Below are 27276 nucleotides of genomic sequence, written 5' to 3'. Positions count from 1 at the left end.
TCCTCCTCCTCCTCCCCCTCCCCCTCCTCCTAGAGCATTTGCAGGGTTAATTAATTGTATCTTTGCATATGACTGTCCTATATCTGCTTCAGGAGACCACAAGCCTGTAGTCAGTCTCCCATGTCTCCACAGTACCTCATGCTACCCTAGCCAGAACTAGCAGTGCTGTGTGGTGTAATTAGGCATCAGTTTTCAGCATGAAGTTTCTTCAATTGTTCTAGAAGTATGGTAAAGCATTTCCCCCTGCCCCTATCTTTTCTAGGAAGGTGCAATGGCCGCAGATTTATCTGTAATCATGATCTTGACCTTTGCCCTTTGGGTTACAAACCCCCTTCATGAGCTACAATCAACAGCTGCTTTCTCTCAGACCACTGAGAAAATTAATTCAAATTGGGAATCCGGCGTTAATGTTGACTTGGCAGTTACCATGCAGCGACACCATCTGCAGCAGCTATTCTACCGCTACGGAGAGAATGATTCCTTGTCAGTTGAAGGCTTCAGAAAATTGCTTCAGAACATAGGCATAGATAAGATCAAAAGAGTCCATATACATCATGACCATGAGCATCACACGGACCATGAGCATCACGCGGACCATGAGCATCACGCGGACCACGAGCATCACTCAGACCATGAACATCATGCAGACCACGAACATCACACTGACCACGAGCACCGTTCCCACCGCAGTCACACAGCTGCTGGTAAAAACAATCGGAAAGCCTTTTGCCCAGACCTTGACTCTGATAATTCAGGTAAAAATCCTAGAACTAACCTAGGGAAAGGATCTCGCCCAGCAGAGCACATGAATGGTAGGAAGAATGTCAAGGAGAGTGCAAGCTCTAGTGAAGTGACCTCGGCGGTGTACAACGCTGTCTCTGAAGGAACTCACTTTGTAGAGACAATAGAGACTCCAAAACCTGGGAGACGCACCAAAGACGTAAACCCTTCTACCCCACCCAGCATCACGGAGAAGAGCCAAGTGGGCCGGCTGAGCCGGCTAGCTAGGAGGAAAAGCAACGAGTCTGTGAGTGAGCCCAGAAAGAGCTTTATGTATTCCAGAAACACAAATGACAATATTCAGGAGGTAAGATAAATGCTGTGCAGTATTTAATGCGCCTCTTTGTCCCCTCCCAGGGGTGAGTGCGAAATAAAAATAAAACAGTTGTTATAAAAAGAGGGAGCTTTTCTTCCTTCTCAGCAAGGCGTTGGCTCAGTGTGCAGACTGTGTTGTAAACATCCTTGGAGACTAGCTCAGAAGAATGGTACTGGGCTGTGCTGGGTTGTAAACATCCTTGAGAACTAACTCTGCAGGAGCACGGTGCTGCCTGCTGAGTATTCCTCATACAGGGTTTATTACAGCCATAGAAAGATGCCAAGGTTAATTGTGGAGAAAATGTTTAGGGATGAATAATATTAATAAATAGACAGTGGGAGAATCTGAAGACGTTTTAGGCACAAGCACAGTTAAGTGCTGAAATCCACAGGAGCAGCTCTGTGTCTCTCCTTGGCAGAAACAGCCGACAGTGACTTGTGAAGTGATTGAACTTGGAGAGAAATTGGACCAAGAATGTCAGGTAGTGAGAGTCTCAGATCATGTGACTTTTCTAGACTAGACTTTCCAGCGCTAAGTAAATCACTTCAGCTGGTCAATATCCAGCAACAACAACAGCGAAAGTAGTAGTTGCTAGTCTTTAATGATCAGAAGTTTGGAGTCATTGTAGGAGTGGTCCCAGCCCTGGCAACACTGGCTGATGACATTGCGAGTAGTGTTGGGGAACAATTGTGAGAGTTTGAAATGTGTTTGTAGATGAGAAATAGATACTTTAAGCAGGTGAGCTTTTGTTTTTGGACGGGTGCTAAATCGCATAGAGGAGTTTCTCTTCAAACTAAGCCTGCCATCCAATTAAGCTGTTGACCGCATCTGCCTGCTGGGGCAGGTTTGTTTCATTAACCAGCATTGCCCTCTGTAAGAGTCATCTGTATCATTTAATAATCTCTCTTTGCAGAGAGTCACTCTGCCAGGCACGTAGACAGAACGGAGCTGAGTTTTTGCAAGCAGTGTCACAGCAGGAGGAGCAACGTGTCTTGGGCTTGTTGAGGCCAACTTGGAGAGTGTTAGTCCCAAAACCTATTTCTCAATCTCTAATGAACCCCATTTTGAAATTAAAGCTCATTTCCCTAATAACTTTATACAATGAGTTAACAGGCTTGTGAATCTCCACTTATCCCCAAGCTTGTTCCACGGGAGGTTTTTCTCCCTTGGAGAATGACATACCATCATTGTGACATTATCATCTTCTTCGGGCTACTTGAAGCAAATTCCAAAGTGCTGAAAGCAGAGCTGATTTTAACTGGCATTAATTTTATCAACAAAGTAGCTTTAGTGAGTAAAGGTGGTGAGTCAGACTGCATTTTAGAGTCTTCAGTGGGAATTTCTGTCTGTGATTTTTTTTTTCCTCATTTCCTTCAGTGTTTCAATGCAACAAAGCTGCTGACATCCCATGGCATGAGCATCCAAGCTCTGTTGAATGCAACGGAGTTTAACTATCTCTGCCCAGCCATCATCAATCAAATTGATGCTCGGTCTTGTCTGATTCATACGGCAAGTGAGAAGAAGGCAGAAATCCCTCCAAAGACCTATTCTTTACAAATAGGTACAGATGCCTCTATTCCATAAGAACAGTTTCTAGTAGATGCACTTAGCTTGTACTTCTCTTTATATTTGAGACTATTTTTCATTGTAGCTCTAGATGCAATGTCTTAGTTGTTCTGTGACCTGAATGTTCTGAATATACATGTGAAAAGTTATTTGCCTCCTCTTTAAAAGGGGAGGGTGTTGGCACTGGAGAGGTGTCTCGGGTCAAGAGCACTGACTGCTCTTGCAAAGTACCTGGTTCAGTTCCTAGCACCCATGGGTGCCTCTCAACCATCTGTAACTCCAGTTCCTGGGAATCCAGTGCTCTCTTGTGACCTCTGAGGGCTTCTGCATGCATGTGGTGCACAGACATACACTCAAGCATACACACTATGCATAAGATAAAATAAATACATTTTTAAGTAAATGAAGCCTTGTATGTTAACAGCTGTAATCCCAGCCTTGGGGAAGCCAAGGAAGGTAGATTGTGAGTTCAAAACTAGCTTAGTCTGTGTATGTATGCACTCTGGCTGTCATTAGGATAGCCTGCCTAGAATGTGTAATCTTTGTGGGATGCATTCAGTACCTTTAATGTACTGAGAGAGAGACTGTCTCAAAGTAAAGAAGGGAAATGGAGTGGGGAGGAAGAACACTATAATGAGGAAGAAATACTTTTAAAAATTGTTTACAAGGGCTGGGCGGTGGTGGCGCACGCCTTTAATCTCAGTACTTGGGAGGCAGAGACAGGTGGATTTCTGAGTTTGAGGCCAGCCTGGTCTACAGAGTGAGTTCCAGGACAGCCAGGGCTACACAGAGAAACCCTGTCTTGAAAAACCAAAAAATAGGGGCTAGTGAGATGGCTCAGCGGGTAAGAGCACTGATTGCTCTTCCAAAGGTCCTGAGTTCAAATCCCAGCAACCATATGGTGGCTCACAACCATCCGTAACAAGATCTGATGCCCTCTTCTGGAGTGCCTGAAGTCAGCTACAGTGTACTTACATATAATAAATAAATAAATCTTTTTTAAAAAAAATTGTTTACAAGGAAATTAGTGAATTCCTAGTTTTCTTCCCTCTCCTGTTTCATAGCTTAGCTATTCTAAGAATGAAAGCATTCATTGGGCCCAAGTAAGACATAGTTCATCCTTTTAAGTTTTTCTCTTCTGTTAATCCCCATTTGAAGATTTTCCTGCTGTAGCTAGGCATAGAAACACACACCTTTAATTCCAGCACTCTGGAAGCAGAGACAGTGGATCTGTGAGTTCCAGGCCAGCCTGGTCTACACAGTGAGACCCTATGTAGACTAGATTTACCCCTGATCTTGAAGTCTCTGTATTTGTGTGTGAGGTTCTCCATCTGGACCTGCAACAGGATTACATGAGGGTGCCATGGTCCTAACCACCCCAAATTCATCTGCTCTGTTTCCATGATGTTTAATGCCCTCGTGGGAAGCCTCTCGGGTTATAAGTTACATGACTTTCCTCTGTTCTGATTGGTTTGTAGCCTGGCTTGGTGGCTTCATAGCCATTTCCATCATCAGTTTCCTGTCTCTGCTGGGAGTCATCTTGGTGCCACTCATGAACCGGGTATTTTTCAAGTTCCTGCTGAGCTTCTTCGTGGCACTGGCCGTTGGAACTCTGAGTGGCGATGCTCTGTTACATCTTCTCCCACATGTAAGTTCCGTGGCTGGTCCATCCCTGCTGTGATTTATCTTTACACATTGAAAATATGAGCATTGACATTGCGCTCAGACTCCTGCTGTTGGTATTTATCAGAGGTTAGAAATTCTGAAAAGGGGCTGGTGAGATGGCTCAGTGGGTAAGAGCACCCGACTGCTCTTCCGAAGTCCTGAGTTCAAATCCCAGCAACCACATGATGGCTCATAACCATCTGTAACAAGATCTGACGCCCTCTTCTGGAATGTCTGAAGACAGCTACAGTGTAATTACATATAATAAATAAATAAAGCTAAAAAAAAAAAAAAAAAAGGGATAACATTAATCCCAAACTTTAAAAAAAGAAAAAAGAAAAGAAATTCTGAAAAGTTGACTGTAGAGTATATTTGATAACATGCAGAATTGTAGTACATGTTGTGGGGACTTTGTTGTTTTATTTGTGTCTGTTACTGACTCTACCAAGTTGGACTAAGCTTCTTTTTAAACTCACTGAAAGAGAAAAACCCTGCTTGAAGCTGAAGCACTGTGACAGCTGCCACAGTGGGAACTGCCTGCTTACCTGTTGTTGTCACAGACTGAAGATGTGTACGCCTCTTCATGTATCCTTAGTGGTTTTCTTCAAAGTTGAATCTGTATGTTTAGAGATTCATTCTTCATGACCTGGATAACCATTTCAATAACCAGGCTTGATAAGTCCCAGAAAGGAAGTGTTTGGGGGTGCCCTTTTTAATTTCTCTCAGGGCTGAGGATGTGGCTTACTGGTAGAGCACTTGCTGGAAATGAATGAAGCCCTGGCTTCAATACACAATAGTGGAAAAGGAAAATTAGGTCAGAGGTTTATCGGTTTGGTAGAACGGGGAAGTTATTCCTTTCTAGAACACTGGCAATCTCATGCTGGATTCAAAATGAAAACTATTCTGAGTGGCAGTCTCCCTGACTACCAAATGACAGGTGTTTAGGCATACCATCTACAGGAAGTGGCCTGTGTGCAGTGGGTACCCCGTGCCTTCGTGAGGATGCTGCACGCCTGACTAGTTTCCTGGCAAGTAGCATTGGCTAGTTACTGCTACACTTTGCTGCAGGCTGCAGATGCAGCGCACAACTTCTCAGATAGCTGCAGGGCCCATCCCTGTGCACTGTCTGGGCTTCCACAAGGCTGATCTGATGAACCTGATAGGAGCCTATCAAGTGGGCCCTGTAAGTCATAGATACTGTGCATGTTAAGCCTCTGTTCATCGTGGCCATGGTAACTTGGCAGACATTGAGAATATTCTATTTCTGATTATGGTGTTCATTTTGGAGAGTATCGCCCTCACACCAAATAGACCCACCCTGTTAAGTGCATAGCAGATAGCGTTCACTGAGCTCTGGGTAGCCATCTGCCCATTGTCCTCTATTTTTTCAATGCCTCCTTAATTCTAAAGTCTTCAACTAATAGCTTAATTCTGAATTATGTCATATGCTGATGTAAGAAACCAGTGAATTAAAAGTGCGTATCATTTCCCTTTCAGTCCCATGCAAGTCATCACCACAGTCATAGCCATGAAGAGCCAGCAATGGAAATGAAAAGAGGCCCCCTGTTCAGCCACCTGTCGGCTCAGAATATAGAAGAAAGCTATTTTGATTCCACGTGGAAAGGTCTGACGGCTCTAGGGGGCTTATATTTCATGTTTCTTGTGGAACATGTACTCACGCTGATCAAGCAATTTAAAGATAAGAAAAAGAAGGTAAGGCTACAGTTACCAAGGACCTGCTCTTATATGCATCAGGCACTTACTTAGAGTGGCACTCTGGCTGCCATTAGGATAGCCCGCCCAAAATGTGTAATCTTGGTGGGGGGCATTTAGTACTTTTTTTTTTTTTTTGATTTTATTTATTTATTATATGTAAGTACACTGTAGCTATCTTCAGACACTCCAAAAGAGGGTGTCAGATCTTGTTATGGATGGTTGTGAGCCACCATGTGGTTGCTGGGATTTGAACTCCAGACCTTCAGAAGAGCATTCGGGTGCTCTTACCCACTGAGCCATCTCACCAGCCCGGCATTTAGTACTTTTAAGGTGCTTTGGACCCCAGAGGTATTCATGTAGAACTTCTGCATCATGGTGACCCTGAAGAAGAAGCCTGCCTCCCTCCCTGCTGTCTTCCCTCCCTGCCTCCCTGCTTCCCTCCCTCCCTCCTTTCCTCCCTGCCTCCCTCCTTCCTTCCTTCCCTCCCTCCCCGCCTCCCTCCCTGCCTCTCTGCCTGCCTGACTTTTGTGCACATGCATCTGAATAGAGACCAGAGGTTAACATCAGTCTTCCTCAGTCACACTCCACTTATTATTTGAAACAAGTGTATGCTGAACCTGGAGCTTGCCGCCTTGGCTAGGAAACCCTGGAGAACCTCCCTTTCCCATCTCCCTAGCGCTAGGATCACAGGCACACATTGCCACCCTCAGTTTTGGGGGTCCTCAGAGTTGCACAGCATTTACTTTGTCAACTCAGCCATCACCCAAACCTCAACCATGAATGTCCAGTCTGCTTTATTCCTTGTAGCTCTTGTGTATACACGCACACACCCCCAAAGCAAAAGCCTCGAGTTAGCACAAATGCTATGGATAGATCATCAGTATGTATTTGTGCTGTGATTAAGAAATGTCATTGGTTTTAAATTAATTGCTCTATAGCTGTGGTTCTGTTGTGTTTCGAAGGATACATGACTTACAAGCTTATCCTTTGCAAATTACAAATACTACCTTCCAGGCATGAGATAGTGTCCCTGTAACTGATGTAAGCGGGCAGCTCAGTCAGAAGACAGACAGAAGAGCTCTCGAAAATGAGGAGTGCAAGCAGCATGGGGCGCCTGACTGTAATCCCAGCACTGCAAGGGTAGTCAGCTGCCATAGTCAGCTGGAGACCGGATGGGCTATGTGGGACCTGTCTCAGAAAAATGTAGATTAAAACCAGTTAAATGGGGCTGGTGAGATGGCTCAGTGAGCAAGAGCACCCGACTGCTCTCCCGAAGGTCCAGAGTTCAAATCCCAGCAACCACATGGTGGCTCAAAACCATCCCTAACAAGATCTGACGCCCTCTTCTGGAGTGTCTGAAGACAGCTACAGTGTACTGTAATAAATAAATAAATCTTTGAAAAAAAAAAAAAAAAAACAGTTAAATGCTCATCACCTGATTCAGAATCTTGGTGGGTGGGATGCTGTAGGGTAATGACTTCAATATCTATTTTATTTATGCCTATGCTGTAGCTCATCTACATTTCCAATTTCGGATTCTTTTGGTTTCTCTAAAATTGAACAAGAGGTTACATACTTACAGAGCTATTCTGCTATTCTGAACATGGCTGCTAGCTTTTGAAAATACTGCATGGACAGCTTACATAGATTAGCTTTTTTTTTTTTTTTTTTTTTTTTTTTTGTCAGAACTTGCCTGTGCATTTTTAAAGGCATCCAGCTTCTTGCTCACAGAAGTAACTATTCTCACCGTCATTTCGAGTTTGAGCAACCTGTAATTAAGTTGGGCAATTATACAACGGGCATCGCTGGCACAGAAAGTCTGAAAATGAAGCATAGCTGGCTGGGCCTGAGCATCAGGCTCACAGTGGGAATAGGCACGTGTGTGAACACAAGTGCCTGAGCATCAGGCTCACAGTGGGAACAGGCACATGTGTGAACACAAGTGCCTGAGCATCAGGCTCACAGTGGGAACAGGCACATATATGAACACAAGTGCCACCTCGATCCTGTGAATGTTTACCCTTAGGGATCTTGCACTCAGAAAAATGTCTTGTACTAAACTGGGCAGGGTGACACACACCTGTAAACCCCATGCTTAAGACTTGGAGGAAGGAGTGGCGTGAGTTTAAGGCCAGCTTGAACTACATAATGAATCCCATGGAGGTCTGGACAATATAGAGAGACTCTTGTTTCAGGGAAAAAAAAAAAACAGATTAAAAAATTTACCCACTATAAATGTGAACCCTCTGTTTAACGGCCCTGTGATGAGAGGAAAATAAGTAAGCATAACTTGCTCCTGAGCTGGGCATGATGTCACATGCCTGTGCTCTTAGTGCCTGGAAGATGCAGGCAGAAAGATTAAGATCTTAGGGCCCTCATCTGTAGAGCAAGTTTGAAGCCAGCCTGGGCTCTGTGGGTCTCAAGGGGCAACACAAAGAATAGCTTCTTCTTGCTTTTCCTTTTAATTTTTAAAATATTTAGTTTATTCTATTATGTGTACGAATGCTTTGCCTGCATGTATGTGTATATACCGTGTGTGTGCTTGGTGCCAGTGGAAATCAGAAGAAGGCATCAGATTCCCCAGGTCTAGAGTCACAGGTGGCTGTGAGCTACCATATAGATGCTGGGAGTGGGACCCAGGTTCTCTGCAAGGGTAAAATGCTTTTAACCACCAAGCCAGCTCTCCTGCTCAGCCATTTCATTTTAGTATCCAAAACCAGGTTCCATGTGGCTGTTTCCATTGCTATACTAAGACTGGTTTGAAGACATCTTTTTTATACATATATATCCTTTGGAATTATTCTTAGCTTTAAAAATAAGCTCATGGGGCTAGAGAACACATAATGAGTATATGCTGTCTGAGAGAAGACTCAGGTTTGTTTTCCAGCATCCCTGTGGGGCAGCTTCCAGCCCCCTGTAACTACAGCTCCAGGGAATCTTACACCCTCTCCTGGTGTGTGCAGGCACCTGCACTCGTGTATGCGTACCTACACACATACACATAACTAGAAAAAGTAAAAATAAGAATATTTTAAAATTTGTACATTTTTTACTTAGGGAACACTTAGAATTTGGTTTGTGAGGTTTTGGTTAATTTTTACTGTGCTTATTTATTTGTTTATTTACATTTTTTTTGAGACAGAACTTCTTTGTGTAGCCCCTAGCTTTCTACTCTCTCTGTAGAACAGGCTGTCCTTGAACTCAAGAGATTTGCCTGCTTCTGCCTTCTTGAGTGCTAAGAATAAAGGTATGTGCTACCACTGCCTGACTGGGGTTGGTTTTTCTTCCCCAAATGTCCAAAACTGTAGTTTGTTAATATCTTTATTTCAGTTAGTTTCAGTATTGTAATTATGTTTATGTGGAGGAGTCACGTGAATGCCAGGACACACACAGAGGAAAGAGAACAGCTTGTTGTAGCCATACACCACATGGGTCCCAGGGAAAGAACTCAGGTCCCCAGGCTTGGCAGAAAGTGTCTTTCCCACTGTGCTTTCTTAACAGCTCTAGTTTTTAATTTTTACCTAAATCTTACCTAACTGTCCTTTAACCTGGTACTCTATACCTTGAGATTCTAAAAGGCAGGCTGTTATGTAAAATATAGCAGTTTATTTTCCAACTATAGTTCTCCAGTGAACTATGAACCGTGTGTTGTGACAGTATCTTTAAGTGCAGCAGTCATGTGGTCTTCATACTGCTGTGATGGCCACAGGGAAGCTGAGTATCTCTATTTTAAGACATCCAGTAGAATGTAATATAAGCATTGAAGATCCAGGGCTGTGTTTGTGTCCTGTGCAGTCCCCTCTGTCCACATTGTGTCCGGCACATAGCAGATGATGATAAATGCTTATGGAACAGAGGAAACGTGAAACACATGGGACAGCAGAAACTGCTGCAGATAGCCTTCGCCCAAGCTTTGGAGTCATTAGCTATTCTCTTCCCGGGTTAGGTTTCAATGTTGGGTTTATTTTTTTAAGAGCATTCAGGTCTTCATGTTACATCTCAATTTCCTTTCTCCCTCACAAAGATAAATAAAGTTAAAAAAAAAAAAAAAGTTCAGTATATAGCGTGGCTGCCAGAAGCTCGTTAGCCCTTATCATAGGAGGGACTTTTCCTTAAGCAGGTGTAACGGTAGTGTGGAGTCTGCATTCCAGTTTGGGTAGTTGCTCATGCTCAGTCTATGTATTTAGACCTTTACAGCAGTTGGACGTCATTTATCCTTCCAACCAGTGAAAGCTGCAGCTCTCACTGGGAACCAGAAGATCATTGTGACACCCATCATCCTGCTCTAGATCCAGCCAGGACATATTAAATATGTCCACAGTCTTTCTGTCCCCGCCCCCTCCACACGACCATTTTTGATGCTGTTGTAGCCCAGGCCCAGTTATCTCCCTCTCTGAGTAGAAACCTCCTAACCAGCCTGTTCACATCATTTCCATTCTTCCCTCTGCTCTGTTTACAGCAGGCAGCACTCTACAGCTCGGCTCAGAGGCCTCCAGTGATTTCCCATTGCTTTCTAGTCAGAGCCCACTCCCAGCATGCTCTGTGTTACCTGGCTTCCTTCAGCTGCAGCATCCACTTTTCTACCCCACCACTGTGGAGAGAAGCCTCTCAGGCTATCAGGAGTTCCTTTTAGCTCCAGAAGAGAGCTGGAGCTTTGCTGTTTAGGGCCCTCCCTCACACTTAAAAAACTGCCTAGATCCTGCCTCTCTGTCCTTCACTCCAGAGTCTGGCTCACCCTTACATTTTGGTTTTACTACTGCATTTTTAAAGAGCCCATCCTGAAAGTCCTCCAGGTCCTATGTTTTATACTCTAATAGCACCCTGTGGTTTTCTTTCATATAATGTATCAATGATTACAAGCACAGAGTTGTGTAACCCTCATCCTTAGTGAGGCTCCAGCCCTCTGGATAACAGCTGCATGGTAGCGGCAGTAGTGACTAGGTGTGTCTTGCTCATGTAATAAATGTAATGCAAATAATACAGTTTGTGATCATTTCTATAATTAGAATATTATCTTCCACATAAGTAGATATGCTCAGGCTTGTTTGTTCTGTGGGACCTCTGCAACATAAGTGTTGCTCAGACTCACACAGGGAGCCCTTGGAGGGGTCACAGAGCTCAGTAGTAGTCAGTTCCTGAGGCCCACACCCAGTGCCAGGACACAGACAGGGTGAGATAGACAGAGTGCCATGCAGCCTTGGCTACTGATGGAAACTCCGTCTCAAAGCCGGGGTGGGGTGGGGAGGTGGGGGAAAAAGGGAGGGAGGGAGGGAGGGGAAATTCTGATGGAATGCTCATGGTAGACTGCTTGCCTAACATGCATGAAGACCTGAGTTCTATCCCTGTCACCACACAAAAAAAAGTACAAGAAAGGAAGATGGTTTTTAAGAAAGATTCAGATTTTTTTAAACTGGTAATTTCAAGGCTAAATAATAAATAGTTCAAATTGAAACACAAGGAGTAGAGATATGACCCAGTGGTGAAGAGCCTGTGTTGCTCTTACAGAGGACTGGTGTTTAAGTTTCAGAACCCGTGTCAGGCAGCTCCAGTGCCCTTACCTGGCCTCTCTGGGCACACATATATACAGACACATAAACAAAAACTAAATCTTTTCTCTAAATGTTATTGGTGTTTTACTAAGGATAAGTACTTGAGCTTGCATAACAAATATATATGAAAAATGTGGGTTTCAGTGTCCAAGAAGTGGCCCAGAGGTAAGTAAGCAAGCCTGAAGGAGATGGCTGTAACTGGCCCTCAGTGCGTAACAGGTTTTTATGGGTTTTAATGAATGGATGAGTCACCCCAGGATCTAATTAAAGTCCACATTCTGTGGCATTGCCAGAACTCCTGTGTTTCTAACCCTGACCACATGAGTCCATACCCCAGTAGCTAGAGTGAGGCTACACGGGCAGGTAACGGGTTAATCTGACTTGGGGGTCCTTTGCCTTTTGACAGCTGTTATGGCTGAAAGGCCACACTGTGCTAAACAAAGAAGTAGAGGCACTGTCCCTGGGCGGCTTTTATGTCAGTAGAGGTTGCCTTTGCTGTGTCTTTTGCTTACCTGGTTTTTGATTGGTTGTGGTGCTCAGGCTTGGCACCCAAGGTCCTACCTATGTTAGGCAAGTGCTCTAGCTCTGAACCACAGGCCCAGCTGTATTGAAAGCCTTCCACAGAAGCAAATCAACTATTTCAAAAGCTGTTTTTGCTGGCTGTTTCAGAACCAAAAGAAACCTGAGAATGATGAGGATGTGGAGAGCAAGAAGCAGCTGTCCAAATACGACTCTCAGCTCTCCTCCAATGAAGAGAAGGTGGATCCCGGGGAACGTAAGTCTCTCAGGACTCAGACTGGACGACGTTGGGGTACAGGCACCAGGGACCATGGGAGAGATGAGGCTATGACCTTTCATTTGTTTGTTTCCTAAAGTATCTCATTTTAAAAATGACCTCTAGCATGCTCATCTGGGGATCTGTAGCGTGTGCTCAGAGCCACCTGAGAGGCAGGACTCGAGTGTCTAAGGACTGGCTTACCCCAGAAGGCAGTTCTCTGCGGGCTTGGGGTCTCAGGGTGGCTGGTGCCAGGAAGGGAGCGTGGAGTCTTCTCTAGAAGACGCTGTAGACTCTGGAAAGGAGGAGGGGTGGAGGCCACATGTAGCAGGGACCCCAGGTACTCATGGTGTGTGTATTTTTGTACAAGGCCCTATGTAGGATAGTCTCCTGAGGACATTCAGTGCATGTGAGACTGTTTATTCTCTACAAAATACAGAGCTGAATTCGTGTGAGCAGGTGTTGGCTGTGACCAAAGAATATGGGTCAGTGTGTCTAAGGCCTTCCTCCACACCTCTCACTGAGTCATGAGGAACTGCCACAGGAAATCACTGCTGGAGGGTTCCTGTGGGGTTATCTGTGATGAATTATTTCCCTGGGGAAATAGAAACAGATGCTTGCTCTCCCCACCTGCCCAGGACGAGGCATCAGTGACAAACCTAAGTATTGATTTCACCAGAGCCAACTTGGAGAATCAATGAGCTTCTAATAGTAGCACGTGCAGCCCTAAGGCAGCCATACCACCCACAAGTCTCAGCCAGTATAGACGATGAACCCCCCCATAGCTGCATAGATGTAGTCTCCCTTCTGTTCACCTTCTGCCCTCCACTTACTCCAGCAGGTACAAATCTTAAGGCTAGAGGCAGTTAGGGCAGAGTAACATACCGCTGGCTGGCTGGCATATCAGGTGAGAGGTCACCACACTCCAGTGCCCCTTGCTGTGAGGGACTGTCAGCTATCAGGGGGCTCAATCTTGAGGGTCTTAGCTTAAAGCCACAGTGTGTATTCCTGGAGCTATGCCTCCAGGGACTTGGCGTGAACCTAAGGACAGGCTGCTCCCACTTCCTTCTGAGTGAGGTCATGTGAGCTGAGTGCTGCTTTGTATCACCTTGAGTTCTGGGGAAACCTTAATGAGCCTTCAAGAAGGAAGTACCCTTGTTCCACACAGACAAGCAAACTTCCTCTTAGCTGATGAAAGAGACTTGTGTTCCTTTGCTTTCTACTCACTGAAGGTCAAAGTTTTAAGAATAGTTTTAGAAATTTTCACAAATTCATACTCTGTCGCTAGAGTCAACTTAAACTTAAACTTGTTGAAGGGGTCCCCATGCCCCCAGGGCCTGTGAGAACAGATGCTTCAGCCAGGCCTGGGGTCACAGGCCTATAATCCCAGCATTGGGATCTCCAGACAGGAGGATTGGGAATGTGAGGCCTGGGCTACATAGCAAAACTATAAAACAAACAAACAACCTAGAATACTTAGCACAGGACAGGAGCGCAGCAGATAGCTACTGCCTAAGAAGGAGAACCTGCTCCTTGTCGGTAAGTCCCCCTGCATTTTTTTTTCTTTTCTTTTCTTTTTTGGTTTTTTGAGGCAGGGTTTCTCTGTGTAGCTCTGGCTGTCCTGGAACTCACTTTGTAGACCAGGCTAGCCTCAAACTCAGAAATCCGCCTGCCTCTGCCTCCCAAGTGTCTCTTCCACCAAGAGCTGTGCCTACCCCGTGACTATGCTGCTCAGAGGAGTGGCTTTGTCCAGACTGAAAATGTTAATATTCCAGCTTTTAAAATCATACAGGAACAAAGGGGACACACATCCCTTTCTGGTGACCCAGAAGGACTGTGTGGAAGTCACTGTCACAGCCCATAGGAAAGTCACTTAGGCACTGCAGATAATTCTGGAACATGGAATTCTGTGTTTCATGTACTTACTGCCAAATTTGGATTTATCAAGATGAGATCTCCTCATCTCTCACTTTTTACTTTATGACAATTACAAGTATGACTGGCTGACAAGAAGTAAGAACAGAGAATAGCGTATATGACATTGACTTGAGTTTCAAACGGACTGTGGATAATTATGATAGAACTTGGTTTTTTCAGTTCCAATTTGTGAAAGTCCTGTACTTCCACTGTTACTAGTGATCACAACAGTTTTAGAGATGTGTGATTGGACAGAAACATCCGAGAAAGTGAATAAACAAACAACAAAAGCCCCACTAACTTTTTACCACTTTGAGAACAGTCAGATTCTAATGATTTTTAAACCAATATGCATTATAATTCTGAAATTTTTACTGTAATTAAAAAAAATGAGTCATTAATTGGCTGGAGAGTGAGCTTAGTAAAGAGCACTGACTGCTCTTCCAGAAGATCCGGGTTCAATTCCCAGCACCCACATGGCAGCTCACAACTGTCTGTGACTTCAGTTCCAAGGGATCTGACACCCTCGTCAGACAAACATGCAGACTAACCAACAATGCACGTAAAATAAATGAATAAATCTTTTTTTTAAGAGTCATTAATAAACTAACTGGAAAAAAAAAAGAGAGAGACTAAGAAGAAAAAGGACCGGTGAGCCGGATGGATCAGTGCAGAAGGGTGCTGGGTGTCAAGCCTGGTTACCGGAGTTCAGTCGGTGCTCCACTGAAGACAACCCCAAGCAGCTGCCTTCTGACCTCCACTCACGTGCCTGTGCACACCAAATAAATACGTGTGATTAGAAATTAAACTTAAAAATAAGCCCTTTGATCTTATAAGGTAGGATCTCACTGTCACTGTGTTGCCAGGACTAGTCTTGGAGCTCCGAGCTCATGCGATCCTCCCTCAGTGCTACAGTTACATTTAATCCATTCTTAAAACATGATATATTTCACATTGGAACAATTCACTAGAACCTGTTGCCATTCCTCGTCGACAGTACTCTGCTGCTCAATCCTGCAGGCCTGAGAGCTACTGGGCCCTGAGATGATTGGTCAGCAGTGGGACCATCTGAACTGTGTTCAGGAACACCAACAGATGTTCATTTGGTCTCCGTGGTCTCTCTATTTATCCCTAGGACCTGAAAGCTATCTGCGAGCGGACTCCCAAGAGCCCTCCCCCTTTGATTCCCAGCAGCCAACGATGTTGGAAGAGGAAGAGGTCATGATAGCCCACGCACACCCACAAGAGGTCTACAATGAATATGTGCCCAGGGGCTGTAAGAACAAATGCCATTCACACTTCCACGATACGCTGGGCCAGTCCGATGACCTCATCCACCACCACCACGACTACCATCACATTCTACACCACCACCACCACCAGAACCACCACCCCCACAGCCACAGCCAACGCTACTCTCGAGAGGAGCTGAAGGACGCTGGCATTGCCACATTGGCCTGGATGGTGATCATGGGCGACGGGCTGCACAATTTCAGTGATGGCCTTGCTATTGGTATGCCGCCGCATAGCTGCCCCTTGCTGTTAGCCTGGAAATGTTACGTTAAATGTTCTCTCAAATTTAACAAAAAATAGGTGTCAACATTATCAAAATACTTTTTTTGTCTGCTTTGTAACAATGAAGTGCTTAGGAAATGTGGGCTACAGATCAGCCTCAGATCTGTGCCCCATCTGTTGCCTAAGTTGTACTTTAGGCTGGAGCTCTAGCTCAGTGGTAGAGCACTTACATGGTGTCCGTAAGCCCTGGGTGTGAGCCCTTGCATCAAGCACACAAAGGTTGTTCTTTATCCAGGAGTTCTTGAGCTCGGGGTTTAAACATGAGTGTAGTTCTTGCCTAGCATACATGAGTGCCTGGGTTCCAGACCCCTAATGTGAAAGCACTTTCCCTGCTGGAGGGCAGAGGGGCAGTGCTGTGGTTCCGCCCCGTGCACAGCTGGTAAATGATTGGTCAGCAGACTTAGCTTTTTGAATGGGAGGGGCTCTGTCTACAGCTCCTTGTGGAGAGGTAAAAGGGTGTGTGTCCACAAGTCTGATGGCACTGTGACTTCCCTTGAGGCCAGTGAAAGGCTTGTGTACTTCCGACTGTGGAGGGCTTTCAGCCCAGGGGCATCTAGGCCCAGTGAGATGGGCTCTCAGATTCCTCAGACAGTGGGACAGCTCAGGGGGTAAAAGCCCTCACCACCAAACCAGCCCATTTGAGTTCAGTCCCTAAAATCCACATGGGGAAAAGAGCGCGCCAGTCCCACAGGCCGTCCTCTGACCTCACAAGTGCCGTGGTCACACACAAGTAAAATAATTTTTAATTTTTATTGATTTATCCTTTGGTAGAGTCTCTGTTGCTCTGGCACACTTGGAGGTGCCTATGAAGACCAGGCTGACCCAGAACTCAAGATCCCCCTGCCTCTTCTTCCCGGGTACTATAATTAAATGTACAACCATGCCCAGCCTGTTTTTTTTTTTTAAGTAAGAAGGTGGAGGCTGAGCTAGGAAGAGAGCGTTTATGCACAGTTCAGTGTCCCTGTTTTCCCGCCGCTTCTGTGCACTGACAGGCTTTGGGGCCTCAGACTCACCCCTGCTGACTTCCTCTCCACAGGCGCTGCCTTCACCGAGGGTTTGTCCAGTGGGCTAAGCACCTCTGTCGCTGTGTTCTGTCATGAACTGCCGCATGAACTAGGTAAGAGAAGCATGTGGGCAGCCTCTGCTGAACCATGCTGCTGTCACTGGTGGCTAAGGAACACTCTAGCAGGCTGCTTCATAGCCAAGGCCTGCCTTCCCAGCGTCTGCTCACCAAACTGCCCTTCTTTCTCGCTGGACACAAATTTGTTTCCAGCCAGAATTCTGACCCTACCAGTGCATAATACCTGTGTGGGTCCAGCTCCACCTGGGTCCCTCCCTTGTGTAGTCTTCCTTTCTGTGTTGGCACACTGGGGACATGAGTGGCTGGGGTCCTACAAGTGCACGTGCATGACCATCATCCCACCACTTGGGTGGTAATGCAGAAGGATCAGGAGTTGACAGTCATCCTCATCCACATAGCTCAAGGCCAGCCTGGGCTAAGTGAGACCCTGCTTCCCAGTCCCCAACTCCCAATTCCCAAACCCAAAGAAACCAGAACTACAGCATACAAGGGAATACTTCTTAAATCACACAGGAGTTAGGGAGGAGACTCTAGTTTGTGTGGTAGTAGCTCCATGGTAGTGCACTTGCCTAGACTACATGACAACCTAGATTTAGCTCCAACACCACCTAAAAGACAAGAGTGGGCCAACACTCAGTGGGTAAGAGCATTTGCTGTGCCAGCCCAAGGACCTGAGTTCAGATCCCAGCTCTCTGTGTTCCCGAACCCCAGTGCTTTGGAGGATGGAGACAGGAGGGTTAGTGGGCTTACTGACTGCCAGGCTAGCTCAGGGTTTAGGAAGGGACTGCCTCGGAGGGTAAAGTGGAAAATGACAGCAGGAAGTCTTGGAGCTGAACAAAAGGAGTTGGTGGTGGCACTTCTCATTTTACTGCAATGTGAAACCTTCCTCCATCGTTTGGAACCCAGTTCATGTTTTTTCTCATGGGCACATGTTGGGCAGTTTCACTTTTGTTTCTTGGCACATGTCCTACCATTCAGAAGGCCTCCCATCTACCTGGCACATGCTCTGTAAGTCCCCGAGTGCCTCCCTTGTTGTCCATTCTCAGTCCTTCCTGCCCCATGAGGCTCGTAACACTTCCATCTCCGTGACTCAGTGGCTCGTAGGTGTTGCTTTGTCAGTTGCTGACCATTCCTGCAAGTCCACACCACCCCCCTCCAACGCCAGGTGATTTATTATTGTTTCTGTTTTAGTGTTTCTGAGACTGGGGCTCATGTAGCCCAGGCAAGCCTTAAGCTCACCGTGTAGCTAGGACAACTGAACTGCTGCCCTGCCTGCAGCTGCAGTGTCAACCCTTAAAGACAGTGCAGGAGTGCAGCAGGGGCGTGTGCCCTCACTCACCATCACTGACACGAGGAAGCCTGCAGACACTGCTGCATGGAATTATCAAGTCTGTGAAACTGACGGAGCCTGCTAATGCTGCTCTAGCCCTGCATAGTTTCTTTCTCTTTATTACCCTGAAAAAAGATCAGACTTTTTTTCTATATCTGAAAAATCTTTTAGATGTGTGTTAAAATTACATTCAGTGACTTGCCCCTCATTTTCCTGTTTGTTTGTCCCTGTTAAAGGTGACTTTGCTGTTCTGCTGAAGGCTGGCATGACTGTCAAGCAGGCTGTGCTCTACAATGCCCTGTCAGCCATGTTGGCCTATCTTGGAATGGCAACAGGGATATTCATCGGGCATTATGCAGAAAATGTTTCTATGTGGATATTTGCACTCACTGCCGGCTTGTTCATGTATGTTGCCCTGGTTGACATGGTAAGTTTCCAAGAAGTCAGAGGGCATTGACTAAATAGACATGTGTGGTAAAAAGCCATTGCAGGGCCTGGGAAAAGGTTTGGCAGTTAAGAGCACATCCTCTTACAGAGGACCAGGGTTTGGTTCCTAGCACCCACATCCTGTGACTCAGCCCCATGCAGCTCCATCACCAGGATCTGACCCCTTCTGTAGGCAGTGCACAAGCACAAACCACGTACACATAAATACAAGTAATCTTTTTTTTTTTTCATTTAAAAAAAAAAATTATTGCAAAAATGGTGTTAACTCCAGTGGTGGGATGGGATTGTGGGTCCAGAAGGATGGTGGTTAAGACTGTGGGTGCCCTCTGAGCTCGCTGTCTTTTGTTGGTTTCTGTTTATACAGCTTTCTCCTACCCAAGAGTTACCAGGAAACACATGAAAACTCCCCCCTTTGTAGAATCAAGCCCTGGAGTGTCCAGTAAGCCCAGCCCAGCCATGTGTTGTCAGCAGGCCATTCTTAAAAGGCCCTTATTAACAAAATAAAATTCCCTTATCCACTTAGCACTCCTAAAGCAGTCTTCTTGCTACACTTGCATTCTGTGTGGTGTGAGAACTGCCTCTGCATCAGAAGTGAACCTTAGGCCTGAAGGTAGTACCTGCAGTACCTGAAGCAGGGAGACCAGCATCACCTTTCACTGTACAGTGGGTGAATGTTTACATGCTTGGCACCATAGTCGTCATTGTCCTAGTCAGCTGCTAAGGCATGCCCAGTGCCCTACGAGGAGAGTCAGTCCAGTCCTAGGACAAAGACCAATACTTTGCCCAGCCCCAAGCCACACTGTCCTTCAGGTTCTCCGGTCTCTCTGCTCTGAAAGCTAAACTGTTGCTTCTGCCTCTTTCAGGTGCCTGAGATGTTGCACAATGATGCCAGCGATCACGGATGCAGCCGTTGGGGATATTTCTTCCTGCAGAATGCTGGGATACTTCTCGGTTTTGGAATTATGTTACTCATTTCCATATTTGAGCATAAAATTGTGTTTCGTATAAATTTCTAATTGGGTTCTAAACCTTAGAGCAGCTTAAAGAAGTACTGCTGTTTGTAGTTCAAGTAGATGGTAGAAATACGTTCACATGCTGTGATACACAGCATTTAAAACTAGTGAGTTTTGCAATTTTTCTGTTAAATGTTGCCATTTGTTATGCTTATAAAGTCAGTTTCATTGGGTAGCATAAAGGTACGTTTTAATATTTAAGTTATTCTGTTTTGGAAATGTAAATTCTATGTGTGATCCATCAATATTACCCAGCTTACTGTATGTTTTGGCATGCCGTGTTGTGTATATTTTAGAGAAAGTGTCTTTAATGCCCTTCTGCATAGCTTTAGCATTAGTCCCTGCTGGAGTTGGCCCCTGCTCTTGGTGAGAAAGAGTGGGCACAAAGCCTGAGACACCGACAGTTGACACTGAGTGTAGTCAGGAAGTAGGAGGGAAGGAGAACAGGAGGATTGAGGAGGTGTATATTGCTTTGAAAATCACAAGATTGCTTGTAATGTTGAGAGGGGAAATTCTAGGTGTGTTTAAAGGGGGCATGTTTAGTTCAGATGTGGACATCTGTCACATTGTTAATGTTCCTGTGAAACAAGTGAACACTTGGGTACACTTCATCTGGTTGTACATTTGTATGATAGAGAAGTCCAAGCAGTGTGTCACTTGGCTGAGAAGCGAGGAGTTGAAATCTGTGTGTGGAGATGGGCCAAGTGAGTAGCTAGTGTGCGTCACCAGAGGACTTGGCTTTCACCGTGGTCAGTTACGCCTGAAGTTATGTGAACACTCTGGTTGTATAGGCTTCCAAGTGACAAGTATTAAAACTGTGACCCATGAGAGGACATTAAGACCTATTCTGAAGATATTTTGACTTCTTGGATTCAGAAAGCACTTAGCTCTCTCTCTCTCAGTGCTTTAAAATGTCATTGTGAACGACTGTCCTTTGATGTATGACACTGTAGATACATTAGGGCTGTCTGTAGCACTGTCTGGATGTTTCTTTCTTAAAAAATTAAAGTGTCAACTCAGTGTCAGGCCTTGTTCTCTTTCTTCTTACAGTCTTAGCCACTGTCAGGCATGCAGCTGAGGAGAGCTGAATCTGTTTACACTGTCTTCAGAACTTATCTTGCAAGATGAAAACTAGACCCATTAAAAACTTCTAGCCTAACATAGTGGAACATGCCATTAATCTCAGCACTTGGGAGAGGCAGAGGCAAGTGGATCCCTATAAATACAAGGCTAACCTGAACTATATAGTGAGACCCTGCCTCAATACAAAACTTCTCCCCACCTCCTCCTCCCACCCTGATAACTTCATTTCTATAAAGTTGAGATATGTGAGGACTGGAGAGATGGAGCTGTGGGTAGGAGCCCTAACTGTAAGCACATTAGGAGGCGTTCACAGCCCCAGCACTCATATAAAAAGGCAGGCATGGTAGTGTACTCTTGTGTAACCCCAGCAGTGCAAGTGACAGACAGACACAGCAGGATTACTGGGGATTGCTGGCCACCAGCCTAGCCAAAAGAAGTCCATAGGAGACTAATACAGGCCTCCACATGCACATGGGTGTGCATTCTTACATACACGTGTACAGACATGCCAAACATTACATGTCTAGTAGTTGTGATTTGAATGGGAAATGTCCCCTATACACTCATATTTGAACACATGGTGATGTGTTTGAATGGCTGGTGGTGCATGGTGATGTGTTTGTTTGAATGGCTGGTGGTACATGGTGATATGTTTGCATGGTGATGTATTTGCATGGCTGGTGATGCATGGTGATGTGTTTGCATGGCTGGTAATGCCTTTTGCGATGGTTGTGAAGGAAGTGGGAACTCAAGGTAAACCTTGAGTTTCTCTGCTGGTTTGCTCTCTGCTTGCTTCCTGAGTGCAGATGCAGTGTGACTGACACAGTGTGACACCAAGCCTCCAGTTTCTGTCACCAAACCTTCCCTGCATCTTAGCATGTCCCCCCAGGCCTCCATGATAGACTCCATCCCTATTGGCACTCAGCCAAAATCCATCCTTCCTCCATTAAGTTGATTTTTTTTCAGGGTATTTTATCACAACAGAAAAGTAAAGATATTGTTCTTTTATGTAATAATCTAGATTAAAATACACCAGCCAGTTCACTTATATATTGCTTAATTGTATAGCCTTACTCAGTTTCTGAATTCTTGATTTCAAAGGACACTTTAAAGAAACGTGATCCGTAGTTTGACCCCAGCTTTCTCAAACTTGGGGAAGGTAGATGGGTACATCTGAGCTTGTGGTTATGCATCCAGGTGTGTGCATATACATGTGGGGACCAGGAGGTCACCTTGGTGGCTTCCAAAGTCACTCACCGTATTTTTTGAGAGAAGTTCTCTCACTGAACCAGGAACTCTTGGATTCAGCAAGACTAGCTGGCCACAGAGCTCCAGGGGTCTGCTGCTCCACCCTGCCAGCTCTGAGACTCCGGTGAGCATCACTGCATCTGGCTTCTTCCATGGTTGCTGGGGATCCCAGCTCAGGCCCTCATGCTTTCATGGTCTGCACTTCACCTACTGAGCCGTCCCCCAACCCCAGCTGTCCCTAACAAACAAACAAAAAAAGAAACAGTGCCTAAAGGTGGAGGAGTGTTCAAAGTATTATTAGCTACATTCTAAATAGAATCAGAACAAGTGAGCCATTCCCCACCTCCTACTATTGGCAGACTGTGAAACCAATATTCCTTTTCCCTAATGCAGAGGGTTATGGGTAACAGAATTACTTGTTAGAGAGCCTGCTGGATAGAGAAAAGCATCTTCTTGGCTGACTGACCGCTCTGCTCCAGAGAGCCACAGACCTGCTATGCTGCCCCTACTCTGGCTGTGTGTGTGTCGTAACTGGAAATGTCCCTTGTCTGTTCTGAGGCTCAGAAGGTGACAGCATGTGAACCTGGCCCATGGAAACAACAGGACCCCTCTGCAGTTCCCATTCCAGTTTGAGCATGTCAGCATTGAAGCAATTAGTTCTTGTGCTTCTGTGTAAAGCAGAAAGGAAAACCAGGAACTGTAGAACAGACCAAAGTCAATGTTGAGGTGACTGAGTGAGACCACTGAAGGAAGTGACTCTCCCTTTTCTCCAACACAGTTTAACAGTACGCTTTCCTCCACGGTGCTTGCTTAACCGATTCCAGAAGGTTTAATATGTTATATTTTCCTTTTTGTCCACTTTAAAGCTAATAGGATAGGGGACTACTATACTTACATAAATCCAGCAAGTTAGATGAGATGGAACAAGTTCATAAAAAAAACAAACAAATAAAAAACAAGAATTGGGCTGGTGAGATGGCTCAGTGGGTAAGAGCACCCGACTGCTCTTCCGAAGGTCCGGAGTTCAAATCCCAGCAACCACATGGTGGCTCACAGCCATCTGTAACAAGATCTGACGCCCTCTTCTGGAGTGTCTGAAGACAGCTACAGTGTACTTACATATAATAAATAAATCTTTAAAAAACAAAAACAAAAAACAAGAATTACTAAAACTTCCCCAGCAACCAATGAGAAGTGTCAATAGTGCTAGATGTAAACTATGACCTCTTGGCCTTTTGACTAATATCAAGTATACTGTAATTGTCAGAAAAATAGGATTCATAGTTAATACTTCTGAAAAAAATGAATTCCAGACTGAGACGATTTCACTGGTGAGCAAGCTAATATGTAAATATAGTAAGACCAACAGTGTATGACCACTTTTAGGAATGAGAACAAAGGGTCAGAGAGACTGCTCAGCACATAAACACACTCACTGCCAAGCCTAATTACCTGAGTTCAGTCCCCAAGACCACATGATGGAAAGAGAGAGCTGACACCCACAGGTTGTCCTCTTGCCTCTACACACAGACCAGGGCATGTGAATATGCACAGGAAAAGAAAGAAATGGAGTTAAAATTTTCTGTAACTCTATCTCCAGGCAATCTGACACCCTCTTCTGACCTCTGCAAGTACTGCCCTCATGTGACCGTATCCACACATATTCACATAATTAAAAATAATATAGGGCTGGCGAGATGGCTCAGTGGGTAAGAGCACCCAACTGCTCTTCTGAAGGTCCAGAGTTCAAATCCCAGCAACCACATGGTGACTCATAATCACCCGTAACAAGATTGATCTGATGTCCTCTTCTGGAGTGTCTGAAGACAGCTACAGTGTATTTACATATAATAAATAAATAAATCTTTAAAAAAAATAAAAAATAAAAATAATATAAATAAATCTTATGGAAAAAAAAGACTCTGATAAGAACTATATCAATTACAAATCAAGGAGAACTAAACTACAAATCAGGGAGGGCAGTAACATGATCGTTAGCTGGAAATCAATTATGTATGACAGAGAAGAAGTAGCCTCAGTAAATGACAAGCTAGCATGTAGAGTCAACGTGCTAGTCCCAGGAGAGTAAGGTAAGACTATCTCATCGCAGCACTTGCTTTCTCCAAATTCAGGAACTCCTAGATCTCAAAGTCAGGAAAATAAGGTGCATGCAGGTTTGAAAGGGTGAAGTTGTTGCTATTCACAGATAACATGACCATCCACATAGAAAACCCCAAGGAGAGAGGCTGGAGAGCATGCACAAAGCCTCCAGTTCAATTCTCACAAAAAGAGTCCCAAGGTTTCAGCAAAAGGTACAAAAAAAAACCCCAAATCACCTAAACCCTCCCCCAACACTGGGATGTGGCATTAATGTCAGTTATTTTGTTACCTTATGTGAAATATATCAGTTATATTTGGGGACAGCAATGACCAAAATACCTGAAAGAAACAAGGATTTTCTTTGGCTCACGTTGTGTTCCATCTATGAGGGCTTGTTGCACACACTCATGTAGCAGCAGGAGCATGAGGCAGAGGGCATCACGGCTGACCAGGAATCAGAAAGAGGAGGATGCCAGCTGTTTTCTGTTGCTCCTCCTATTCTGTCTATGCCCCCCATCCCATGGGGTTGGCAGAGCTAGGATTTAGGGTAGGCCTCCCCCCTGCTATTCCATTATTCCATTCCAAATAGACACATCAGTAGTCTTTGTAACCTCTTATGTGATTCTAAACCCACCTATTACCCACGCTCCAATGCTGACACACACACAAATACATTGGATTTGTACTTACTGACAATGGGGCAATTGGAAGCTGAAATTCAAAATTAAGTTTGACTTACAACAGGTCCTACCAATATGTCATTCCCGAGTATAATCCCAGCAAATGATGTATAAAATAATCACTGGAAATGAACTTCTCAGTTGGATGCTGACAATGTAGTATAGTTCAGCTGGGATGAAACACAATTTGGTGCATTCTAACAAGCACAAACAGCTATCTACATGATGACCTAGCAATTCTCTCCAGTGTATTTGCCTGGAGACATTAAAACTTACATTTACACAAAAACTTTTGTTCATAACCACCAGAAAATAGAAAGCCCATATATTCATCCATCATCAGCTTTGGATAAACAGTACTGTGGTGTTCCTGTAGTACAATACTACTCTCTGAAATGCAAGTGTTGATGCATAAAACAGCCTGTAGGCGGGCCAAAGTGTGTGTGGGGGGGGAGGGGGCTGGCCCCACCCCTTGCTAACCAGGCATGGCTTTCCTCAGTCGATGGCTTGTGATGTGGATGTAAGCAGAGAAAATCATTCTCCATTAGAGATTGGGTGTTGCTGGGGTTAGAGAGGTGACTTGGGGATTAAGAACACTTATTGTTCTCACAGAGGACCCAGGTTTAGTTCCCAGAACCTACATGGTGTGACTCATAACCATCTTTGACGTCCATTCTCTGAAACCCCTTGTCAGGTTTTGACATCTTGGTAATGTTCTTAGGAAGTGAATTTTAAGTGGGTTTGTCTTGTCTCTAAGTTTTTTATTACATTTTATTACTGTCTTAGTTAGGGTTTGCTGTGATCAGACACCAGGACCAAGGCAACTCTTAGACAACATTTCATTGGGGCTGCCTTACAGGTTCAGAGATTCCGTTGGCTACCATCAGGGTGGGAGCAGGGCAGCATTCAGACAGGCATGGTGCAGGAGGAGCTGAGAGTTCTACATCCTCATCTGAAGGCTGAGAGGAGACTGACCTCCAGGCACCTAAGACAAGGGTGTTAAAGCCTTCGACCACAGTGACACACCTACTCCAACAAGGCCATGCCTACTCAACAAGTCCACCCCTCCTAACAGTGCCACTCCCTGGGCCAAGCATATACAAACCATCGACATTACATCCAACACCCTTTTCTAACATCCACAGTCTCAACATGCAGGAGGTGCACATAAAGTCACATAGACAAACATATACATTAAAAAAAACTACTAATAAAACTTTAAAAATAGATGTATTAATCAGGGTTCTCTAGAGTCACAGAACTTAGGGATAGTCTTTATATAGTAAGGGATTTTGTTGATGACTGTAGTCTGTTGTCCAACTCCCAACAATGGTCATCAGCAGCTGTGAATGGAAGTCCAAGGTTCTAGCAGTTGCTCAGTCCCACAAGGCATGCAGGCGAAAAAGAGAATCTTCCTTCTTCCAGTGTCCTTATGTCGGTCTCCAGCAGAAGGTGTGTCCCAGATTAAAGGTGTGTGCCACCACTCCTGGATCTGGGACTTGCTTTGTCCTAGATGACCTTGAACTCAGAGATCTCCCTGCCTTAGTCTGCTGGGATTCCTAGCCACTATGCCTCAAGATCTCCGGAGACTCCAAGATCCAGGTCAGAAACTTGTATCTCCCAGCTTCAAGATCAGGATCACAGGTGAGCCCTCCATTCTGGATTGTAGTTCATTCCAGATATAGTCAAGTTGACAACCAGGAATAGCCACTACAATCCACCCCTTGTCAACTTAACACAAATAATATCTCATGTCCACATGAAACAGTAACAAGGTCATGAATATACCTAACATGATATAACTCTCCTTGTACAGTAACAAGCACATTTGTAAATTTACAACGAGGCAATGTCCCTTGGTCTCAACTTAAATACCAACTGATGTTAAAGAAATTGGAAGAAAGACAAATGTGTTCTTTTTAAAAAATAAAAAAAAGGTTTATTTATTTATATAAGTACACTGCAGCTGTCTTCAGACACACCAGAAGCAGGCATCAGATCTTATTACAGATGGTTCTGAGCCACCATGTGATTGCTGAGAATTGAACTCAGGACCTCTGGAAGAGCAGTCAGTGTTCTTAACCGCTGAGCCAACTCTCCAGCCCGACAAATGTGTTCTTAACAAAATAAAACAGAAGCATTCTTATTACTTTATAATCCTTGTTTCTGTAACTAGCTATGTGGCCTTGGCTGGTATTTACAACTACCTTCCTCTAATACCCACTGTATTTCCTCCACCCTCTGCAATCACCTCAGCAGGTCTTGGCTCTTTTCCTGGAGGAGTGACCCATACCTTCATACCTGATGGGTCTGTGTCCTTTGTCATCCTGCTTGGATTAGGTTGTTGTTGTTTCCCATTGACTTTAATCACAGGACATGGTAGTACTAAGAGACACCCTAAGGGATCTCCTGCACTCCAGACATAATCTTGCTTA

At 44.9% G+C, this 27276-nt stretch overlaps 1 protein-coding gene across 1 annotated transcript in view; it reads left to right on the top strand.

Moving 5' to 3' along the window:
* Nucleotides 1-20752, top strand: part of Slc39a6 (solute carrier family 39 member 6) — a 22872-nt gene extending 2120 nt beyond the window's left edge. The window contains exons 2-10 of the mRNA XM_021214810.2: nucleotides 263-1087; nucleotides 2474-2657; nucleotides 4141-4310; nucleotides 5825-6040; nucleotides 12262-12367; nucleotides 15420-15797; nucleotides 16896-16976; nucleotides 18507-18697; nucleotides 19581-20752. Coding sequence (XP_021070469.1) covers nucleotides 272-1087; nucleotides 2474-2657; nucleotides 4141-4310; nucleotides 5825-6040; nucleotides 12262-12367; nucleotides 15420-15797; nucleotides 16896-16976; nucleotides 18507-18697; nucleotides 19581-19733 — 2295 coding nt within the window. The 5' untranslated portion in view covers nucleotides 263-271 and the 3' untranslated portion in view covers nucleotides 19734-20752. The remainder of the gene's footprint in view (nucleotides 1-262; nucleotides 1088-2473; nucleotides 2658-4140; nucleotides 4311-5824; nucleotides 6041-12261; nucleotides 12368-15419; nucleotides 15798-16895; nucleotides 16977-18506; nucleotides 18698-19580) is intronic.
* The last annotated feature ends 6524 nt before the right edge of the window (nucleotides 20753-27276 follow it).

Source organism: Mus pahari, chromosome 15 (assembly GCF_900095145.1).
Source record: "Mus pahari chromosome 15, PAHARI_EIJ_v1.1, whole genome shotgun sequence".
Taxonomy (NCBI): domain Eukaryota; kingdom Metazoa; phylum Chordata; class Mammalia; order Rodentia; family Muridae; genus Mus; species Mus pahari.
This window is presented reverse-complemented; position numbering and strand designations above follow the sequence as displayed.